The sequence below is a fragment of the Salvelinus namaycush genome, chromosome 3 (genome assembly GCF_016432855.1).
Source record: "Salvelinus namaycush isolate Seneca chromosome 3, SaNama_1.0, whole genome shotgun sequence".
In the NCBI taxonomy this organism is placed as follows: domain Eukaryota; kingdom Metazoa; phylum Chordata; class Actinopteri; order Salmoniformes; family Salmonidae; genus Salvelinus; species Salvelinus namaycush.
This window is the reverse complement of record NC_052309.1, coordinates 31,479,462-31,489,526: the sequence shown is the minus strand read 5'-3', so window position 1 is coordinate 31,489,526 and position 10,065 is coordinate 31,479,462. Positions and strand designations below refer to the sequence as shown.

General features: G+C 46.2%; 1 protein-coding gene across 1 annotated transcript; it reads left to right on the top strand.

Annotated features, from left to right (window-relative positions):
* The first annotated feature begins 439 nt into the window (after window positions 1-439).
* c3h11orf54 (chromosome 3 C11orf54 homolog) lies at window positions 440-9,330 on the top strand. The gene is made up of 8 exons (XM_038975566.1): window positions 440-579; window positions 690-788; window positions 905-978; window positions 1,066-1,167; window positions 1,523-1,699; window positions 2,076-2,225; window positions 8,612-8,728; window positions 8,809-9,330. The coding sequence occupies exons 1-8, from the start codon at window positions 513-515 to the stop codon at window positions 8,980-8,982; spliced, it is 960 nt and encodes a 319-aa protein (XP_038831494.1). The 5' UTR covers window positions 440-512; the 3' UTR covers window positions 8,983-9,330.
* The last annotated feature ends 735 nt before the right edge of the window (window positions 9,331-10,065 follow it).

The following is a 10,065-nucleotide window of genomic DNA, read 5'->3' as shown; positions in this document are numbered from 1 at the left end:
GTGTTATTATATGATACAATATCAGTACTTGTTGCGTTTACAACTTGTGTAAATCCTATCATCAACTGATTTGAGCAAGTGTATGGCTGTGGATTGACTGCATTGTTTGAATAGAAAGTTGGCATATTGGCAGTTAATTTGAAAAATATATAGACTAATTATTGTAAAACTATCTGACTAGCTAGCTAACACACACATACAGTGCAGATAAATTCTTCACATTCATTGTTTTACACAAAATCTTATCACAGCACTGGCAGCTCATGGTTGACCAACTCCCTGACCAACATGGTTGACATTTGCGCCATCATAAGAAGGTTAAAGCCATTGTAGTATTTTCTTAACTCTATGAAATGCGCACAGTCAACCAGGAATTGAGACGAGCAAACGTCGTCACGTCACGTCAGAGAATATTAGTTGGCCAACCAAGGTTTTTCTAGGAGTTCTTCATCGTGTTTCACAATCAGGTGCTCTTCAGTCGCTTGAAGCTTGTGATTCCTACAGGATACAGAATGTCAGACGTCAGAAAGACTGAAAAGTTCCAGTTATATGTCCCGATTTTGGAGGAATTATGTGACGGTAAAACATACTTTGGAAATTGCGACCTAGTGTTATGCATAGATTTACTGAACACTAATTATAATGAACTGTCTGGTTCTAATCTTCATTTCCTCCACTTGCCACTACAGTGTTGCAGAGAGGGCTGAAGAACAATTTTGCTGACGCGCAAGTTTGTGTTGTCGACTGTCCAGACCTCACTCAAGATCCGTTTAAGTTTCCCGTCAAGGGTAACACATTGCAACTTCTTGGAACACTGTATCGTTTTGCATTTTCTTCATTTTTATGCAGTTATACCACAGAGAGGTTGAGATGGTAACAAAGTATCTCTTTTACCTATCGACAGGGTTGTGTGGAAAACCTCGCATTACAGATGTGGGGGGAGTGCCCTATTTGGTCCCCCTGGTCAAAGTGGACAAGGTACAGGGAATGAAAGCCATAACGATAAACTAATGTGAGATGAATGCTATAACAATTGGTCCAATATAAATTCTAATTTCTCTCAAGGAGTACAACATGAACACTGTGTCAAAGGAATTGGAGCTACCTGGAGCATTCATTCTTGGTGCAGGAGCTGTATCCTCCAAAAATGTTGGAATGAATGCAGAGGTTTGTTAACTGTCAGAATTATCTTCCAATTGTCTTGATACATTTATGGAGTATTTTGTCAGACTTATTATGATTACATGAATAGAAACACTACCTAAAGTTGTCAATTTTGATTACAAACTTTGGGAGGATAGGATACATTATGGCAGAGTGGTTAAGTTAAATGCGCAAGACACATTTCAGTTGATTGCATTCAGTTTCGCAACTGACTAGGTATCCCCTTTAAATAATAATTAGTAAATTATAATTAATAATTTCCCATTTAAATAATAATTAGACACAACTAAGTTTAATATAGTTTGTTTTATTGGTCAATATGTTGAGTCTTATCTCATTTTGATTATCATCACCCCAGATGATGCCTCTGGTGCTCACTGAAGCTGAGGGAAGGCCTGCAGTGAATAGCAGCTGGTTTTCCTCCATCAATCCAGATAATAACCAGTGTCTTTTGGAGAAATACAGCGATAAGTTCTCAGACTGTGACTTTGGACTGCTGGCGAACTTGTATGCATGTGAGGGAAAGCCTGGAAAGGTAAGAAATGGATGGTTTGGCTCGTAAGAGAATGGTGCGTGTGATATTTGGAATTATAACTAGTATTACTATGATGCTCGTAACAAGTTATGAGATTTTAGGGCTGAGTGTCATTTCAATTGTGCTTAATCATTGTGTATTACTCATTATTTTGTCTTCCTGGTGAATAATACCCTCATCTGGTTATGCATTTACATAAACAAAGTGCATTTTAGGTTCATGATTTAAATAATGTTTACACAGATTATGACCTCCCTGTCTGTGTTTGCTCCAAAGGTTTACTTTAGGTCTACAAATATTAACAGAAGAAAAGTGACTATGAACTGGTTGTGTAATCAGTGCTGAAAATGTAGTTTTTCCTTCTTATCACTGTCAGGTCATAGAGGTGAGAGCCAAAAGGAGAATAGGAGAAGAGAGCCTTGTGGGTGCTCTGAGGAAGACCATGGAGGAGCACTACCCTGATAAAAGCCTGGCTCTGGGGGGCACCTTCCTCATCCAGAAAGGGAAGGCCAAGATCCATATCATGGTAAAAACATAAAACATGCAGATATTTGTGTTGACAGGATGCTGTGACATGGTATTGTGGTTTCAAGGCTCAATGCATGCTTATTGCTTAAAGGGGCAATCTGCAGTTGAAACAACAACAAAGCCAGACTCCATGCCACTGTTTTGGTTAAAAGCTGAGGGCAGGGCCTGGAATGTAACCACTCTCAATTCTTAGACAGAGCTTTGGATGCAAGAACTGACCATCTATGATATCAAAACTAGTTATGTTTCGCTATATTGGATCACTCCAATATAATGGTATCACTCCGCGGTGGAGGGATACATCTGAGGTGAGGATTTACTCCCGTGTACACCTGTGTCATGGCTGGGGTCAGCCCCTATATATAGACCCCATGGCCGCGACACACATTCTCTTTAATTTTCTCGGAGGACGTCCGTATGGTTTGAGGTACAAACTTTCTGAAGTTCGCTTGGTAAGTCACTGGTAAGTAATATCTTGCGTGGAAGTATACTCACTGGCTGTTTGCAGCTGGCTCTTGAGTGCTCCACTCGCTGCGTGAGGTTGATCTGTATCTTCCGCCCGTGGTTTGTCGTGCTTGTGTTTCGTTAGCGTTACACTACGACTCTGTGTGCACATATTAATATATTGGTGGCTGCCACAAACTGTATTTACCTTACACAACTTGCCGACTGGCTTCTCTTGTGTGTGTTGTGAATTTCTTTAACATGCTGTCCAGCGCGGGTTCTCTGCTACTTACCCTACACGGGTTCTCTGCTAATTCCCCTACAGGGTTCTCTTGTTCTTTCTGCAGAATGTAAGAGTATGGTGGTGGGCTGTCACTACGTTGACACATTAACTTTGGAGTTCCTTAACGGAGTTACTCCATCATATGGTGCTGTTTTTTGTTTTCTGCTTGGATATTAAACCTGCTAGGTAAAATTGCAGTTGACAAAAAACACAAATCAAATCCATTACCTGGTTGCTGTTTTTTGTCTGCCTGTTTTTCCCACAGGGGTCTGCCCCTGTGTTTGCAGAGGTACTGGGTAATGTATCCCTCACCGGGTTCCTATTCCTCCAAGCAGGTCACGACATAATTCTCCCAGGGAGTCGGACCCCTGCTCTGTGGCCTTGTTGGATTGGCTGATCTTATGGCTTCCCTTTGTGACAGGTGTGATGGTGGCATCCCCCTGGGGATCCGCATACCTCGTGTATGCACTGCCTGGGTTTGAGCCATACTGGATGCCTGTTTTGTGTGGTGTTCTTAGAACGCCTGCACCTGGCGCGATTGGATGCCATGCGCAAGTAGGTCGGCGAGGCTGGGGCTCAGGCTGGGGACGAGCTCCCTCCCTCAGGAGTCGTGCGGCAGCGAGCTGTTAGTCCCCCTACTGGGCCCAGTACCCCTCCAAGGAAGTGTGGCCAGAGCCACTGCAGGCAGAGCCCATCTGCTGCCAGTCCTGGATGGGGGCATGAGTTGGACCGCTGGTAGCACCTTGAACGGAGGGTGCACGCCCTGTGTCAGGAGGTTAATAGCTTCGATGGCAACGACAGCTGATCCCTGTTGACCAGTGATAGGCTGTACCTGGGGGACGATGCTGGCACTGTTCACCACGTGAGCGGGGCTGACAGGTCATCAGAAGCCGCCAGCGGGGCTTCATCGCCCCCAGCGGCTCGAGAGGCTATGAGAGGTCTACTCACTTGGGTAGCCACTGCACTGGAGATCAACTGGTGGACAGTGAGGACTCTCCATCTGTCCCCATCTCTGCTGAGTTCCGCGAGGCCTTGCAGGAGAGCTGGGCCCCTGCCAGGGCGGAACCCCCCCCTCCTGCACCTGAACGACGGTGGGGTCCCTCTCCTGCCCCATCGCCTCGTGCTAAGGGATGACAGCGGGGAGGGGCACAGTGTGAGGTGATGCAACAGCCTGTTTTTCCCACAAGGGTCTTCCCCGGTTTTTGCAGAGGTACTGGGTAATTTATCCCTCGCCGGGTTCCTATTCCTACAAGCGGGTCACGACATAAGCTCTCCCAGGGCTTCGGACCCATGCTCTGTTGGCTTGGCTGAGCTTATGGCTTCTCTTTGTGACAGGTGTGATGGTGGCAACCGTCACCGCCATAGGGACATGCCTGGGGGACCCATGCGCTCGGGGTGCCAGAGGAGGCGGGCCCTGGCAGGTCCCCTGACACACCCTTCCCCGGCATCGGCCGCTTCTCCCGGTCTCAAAGGGTAAAGTGGGAGGACTGTGTGGAGTCCCCATGAGTGTTGTCCTCTATGCTCGAGGGGTACTAACTCCAATTCCGGTGCCGGCCTTCGTGTCACCCCCCCCCCCCCCCCCCCCGCCCCCCCGAAGAAAACCCTTTGGAGATTTCCTCACTTCTGGACAAGGGTGTTGTCCGCAGGATTGAGACATTAGAATGACTAGGTGGTTTCTACGTGTTGCAGGCCGTATCCAGGGACCAGTGGTTTGTGATGCTAGACCTGATGGAGGTGGAACCTGCCAATGCCTGTTGGGCTTGCTGACGGCGGCCTCGTTGTTGATTCCCCTGGGCCTGCTCCATCTCTGGCCTCTTCAACTGTGGTTCAACACCCACCAGCTGCACCCAAAGCGCCACTGTCACCGCCAGCTGCGGGTGACCGCACAGTGCCTCAGGGTGTTGTTGAGGTGGCGCTGTCACTCCTTTCTCTCAGATGGGGTGGAGATGCTGAGGATGTGCCACCGGGAGCTGGTCACCAAGGAGGTGTGACCAAGGACAGGTCGGCCAGCGGCTGTTGGCTACCCCCTAGGAGCGGCAGGCATATCAATACACTACAGCTCTGAGCTGTACTGCTGGCCCTGCAGTCTTTCCTTCCACATCTGAAAGGAAGACATGTCCTGGTGAGAACGAACAAAACCACAGTGGTGGCTTACATCAACCATCAGGGTGGACTGAGGTCCCACCACCTCCATATTATGGCATGGTAGCTCCTTCTCTGGGCTCAGGAACGTCTAGCGTGTCTACGTGCAGCGCACGTACCTGGCATCCTAAATGTGGCAGCGGTTATGCTCTCGAAGGAGGGTCTGCCACCTTGGGACTGGAGCCTACATCTCCAGGTGGTGCAGCACCTGTGGGACAAGTTCGGGAGGGCACAGGTGGACCTGTTTGCCTCCTTGGATAATGCACACTGCCCCCTGTGGTACTCCATGTCGGAGCCACCAGGGCCTCTGGGCTTGGATGCTCTGGCTCACGATTGGCCAGGCCTGGAGCTTACACATTCCCCCATTTGTCCCTTGATTCAGGCTGTGCTGGACAGGACCAGGATGGCAGAGCATCGTCTGCTTCTGGTAGCCCCATACTGGCCCAGACGACCCTGGTTCAGCCTTCTCCTGTCCCGGTTGTCTGGGACACCTTGGCAACTTCAACTGAGACCTGACCTGCTGTCTCAAGTCGGGGGAACTCTGTGGCATCTGAGGCCGCACCGCCTCAGTCTGTGGGCTTGGCCACTGAACGGCACCAATGGTCCATGTTAGGACTACAGGAGGGTGTAATGAACACCATGCAAAAAGCAAGTATGCGGCAGGTTGTAACCAGCACCCCAGTTGCGCTGGCGGTTGTTCTGCTCTTGGTGCACTGGTATTGAGGTTGTCATGCAGGGTGCAGTATGTTCTCCAATACCTGCAGTCTCGCTTGGATGAGGGCTTGGCAGCCTCTACACTGAGAGGGTATTTGGCCGCTATATCTGCCTACCATGCGGGATGGATGGACAGGCCAGTGAGGCGCCATCCCTTGGTCACCAGGTTTATGAAGGGGGTTCGTCGCCTGCGTCCAGCTAGGACTCGCTCAATGGCGAGTCTGAATGTGGTCTTTCAGCTTGGCAATGCCGCCTTTCGAACAGTTGGAGTCTGCCACCCTGAAACACCTCTCTATGAAGGTGGTTTTCTTGGTAGCGATTACTTCCATGAAGAGGGTGGGTGAGCGCCATTCTGTTTCGGTAAGTTCTGAGTGCTACCGGATGGACCCTGGGGGGCGGAGTATATCTCTCTGCCCCAAACCTTCATTCCTCCCGAAAGTTCTGTCAGACAGGCATGTGAACATCCCTTTTTATCCTGTCTGCTTATGACCCCCCCCCCCCCCCCCCAGGAGTAAATCCTCACCTCAGATGTATCCCTCCACCGCGGAGTGATACCAATATTTTGGAGTGATCCAAATCGCTCACATAACCGTGGTTACATACGTAAACCTTTGTTTTAACCATGTTTTGAGGCTATACAGTGTGTTTTTACATTTACTTTGTTTACAAACATTGGAGTAAAATAATGTTATATTTTGGGTTCTGATGGGGTACGACAGTTGAACTAAGCTCATGAGGCAATTCTGAGTTATTCTTTGAGAGTCAATTGGTACATACAGTACATTCGGAAAGTATTCAGACCCCTTCCCTTTTCCACATTTTGTTACGTTACAGCCTTATTCTAAAATCCTCATCAATCTACACACAATGCCCCATAATACCCCACAGTTGACAGTGCATGTCAGAGCAAAAACCAAGCCATGAGGACGAAGGGATTGTCCGTAGATTGTGTCGAGGCACAGATCTGGGGAAGGGTACCAAAAAAATGTATGCAGCATTGAAGGTCCCCACGAACACAGTGACCTCCATCATTCTTAAATGGAAGAAGTTTGGAACCACCAAGATATGTAACTTGTTTTAACATGCGAAACAGGCAACCCCCCCCCCCCCCCCCCCCCCAAATTGTTTTTATTTATTTTTATACAAAGTCAGGGGGTCTGAATACTTTGCGAACGCACTGTATCAATGTACAGTGCATTCAGAAAGTATTCAAACCCCTTGACTTTTTCCACATTTAGTTTCGTTACAGCCTTATTCTAAAATGGATTTAATATTTTTTCCCCTCATCAATCTACATACAATACCTCATAATGACAAAGGGAAAACGGGTTAATAAAATACAAAACTTGATATCGATTTTACATTTGTATTCAGACCCTTTACTTAGTACTTTGTTGAAGCACCTTTGGCAGCGATTACAGCCTTCAGTCTTCTTGGGTATGACGCTATAAGCTTGGCACACCTGTATTTGGGGAGTTTCTCTCATTCTTCTCTGCAGATCCTCTCAAGCTCTGTCAGGTTGGATGGGGAGTGTCGTTGCACAGCTATTTTCAGGTCTCTCCAGAGATGTTCAATCGAGATCAAGTCCGGGCTCTGGCTGGCCACTCAAGGACATTAAGATACTTGTTCCGAAGCCACTCCTGCGTTGTCTTGGCTGTGTGCTTAGGGTCGTTGTCCTGTTGGAAGGTGAACCTTTGCCCGAGTCTGAGGTCCTGAGCACTCTGGAGAAGGTTTTGATCAAGGATCTATCTGTACTTTGCCTCAGTTCATCTTTCCCTCGATCCTGACTAGTCTCCTAGTCCCTGCCGCTGTAAAACATCCCCACAGCACGATGCTGCCACCACCATGCTTCACCGTGACACTTGGCATTCAGGCCAGAGTTCAATCTTGGTTTCATCAGATCAGAGAATCTTGTTCCTCATGGTCTGAGAGTCCTTTAGGTGCCTTTTGGCAAACTCCAAGCGGGCTGTCATGTGCCTTTACCTGAGGAGTGGGTTCCGTCTGCCCACTCTACCATAAAGGCCTGATTGGTGGAGTGCTGCAGAGATGCTTGTCCTTCTGGAAGATTCTCCCATCTCCACAGAGGAATTCTGGACCTCGGTCACTCTGACAATCAGGTTCTTGATCACCTCCCGTATGAAGGCCCTTCTCCCCCGATTGCTCAGTTTTGGTACCCTTCCCTAGATCTGTGCCTTGACACAATCCTGTCTTGGATCTCGATGGACAATTCCTTTGACCTTATGGCTTGATTTTTGCTCTGACATGCCCTGTCAACTGTGGGACCTTATATAGACCGGTGTGTGCCTTTCCAAATCATGTCCAATCAATTGAATTTACCACAGGTGGACTCCAATCAAGTAGTACAAACATCTCAAGGATGATCAATGGAAACAGGATGCACCGGAGCTCAATTTTGAGTCTCATAGAAAAGGGTTTGAATACTTATGTAAATAAGGTATTTCTGTTTTTAATACATTTGCAAAACCTGTTTCTCTTTGTCATTGAGGTATTGTGTGTAGATTGACAATTTTTATTTGATTTAATCAATTTTAGAATAAGGCTGTAATGTAACAGTGAAAAAAGTCAAGGGGTCTGAATACTTTCCGAATGCACTGTATATGTCCAAAAAGGATGTAGCAACTGCAATTTCCCCTTAACTAATTTTCATGACTTAACATGTTTGTCATCAAACCACAGCAATGGACACCAACAGTGTCAGAATTTATGTAGGCCTTTTTACTGAAGCCTCAGAGAGCATTACCAAATCCCATTTGTTGTGTTTCTGGTGACCCTGTGCATAGCCAAGGGAGTTCTCAGCCTGCCCACTCAACTCCAACGATGATGTTAACAAATGGCTGAAACATTTTGAGGTCAGCGCACCACTGATATGCCAGTCTGTGATGGTCTCCAGAGACCCCGTAAGTATAGACTTAATCTACGATCCCTAACTGCACTTTTTCTTTTTGCACTTTTTACTAACTGGCTTTTTACTATCCAGGGTTTGGACCTACGTGTGGAGCACACTCACTGCTTCAGCCACCATGGAGAGGGTGGTCACTACTACATAGACACCACTCCTGACACTGTGGAATACCTGGGTTACTTCATGCCTGCCGAGTTCGTCTACCGCATCGACAGACCCAGTGAGACCCACGAAGTTGGGCGAGACTGAAACATGACACAACTTGACAGTCAAATTAATGTTAGAAAATCTTACCTTTTGATGTTGATTTATCTAACTGAATCAATGATTGATGATCAACAACAATCTATTTTACTTTATTAATTTATCAAAAGGCCTTTGATTTGATGATTTTACAACAAAGACCACATTTGTTTTAGTCAGGACAATATTGTGCAATTAAAGCTAAACGTTTTTAACAATAACTTAAACATTTCATGAATCGTTTGATAAAAATGCATTTGATTCAAATAATTGTAACATTTCATTATGTTGTACTTTAGGGAATAAACTACCTGTCAGTGACATGTGTAAAAATAAATCTACATTTCATTATTATTTGTAGATCAGTCAGTCACAATTTACTCACGCCACTGACATGACATGCGTTTTTCTACCTTATACTGCCAGGTAATGGAATGCCGAAAGTTAGGTAGAAAGTGGCTATATCATAAATATTCATTTCTTAATTTAAGGTTAGCAATGTGATTAAGGTTAGGTTAAAAATCATATTTTAAGAAAACATTGTAGAAATAGGCAGGGTTTAGCCATAATTAGGACTTTGTGGTTGTGGTAACTAGTGATGACTGCCTTTCATGTGTCAATGGCTGTGTTCGAGAGCATCAAAACTGTGATGTATCATGGGTAAATTGTGACTGACTGACTGATCTACAAATAATAATGAGTAGTTATTTATGATACAAGGTGACATGTAGATCCGTCAGTCACCTGCCATATTTTTGATGCTCCTAAACATGGCCAATATGTTCCATTCATTTTCATTGCACTCAAATAACAAATGCTCGTGTATTGCCGTGAAAAAAGTAATAGGATAGGCAGAGCTCGCTCCTGTCTGTGGACGTCACACATCATCTCCCGCCATTTGGCGGTTATGTCTGTTTTACTGCTAGCTAAAGAAGCTGATCAGGATGGCTAACATATTGTATCTGAAACAGTTTCAAAGTAGGGGGTGATACAGGGTGGAAGCCCAACACCTGAGCTTTGGGACCTACATCAAAGAAAAGGGACAGAAAATAATAACGATAATTTCAATCTGAGTGGTATCAAAGGAAA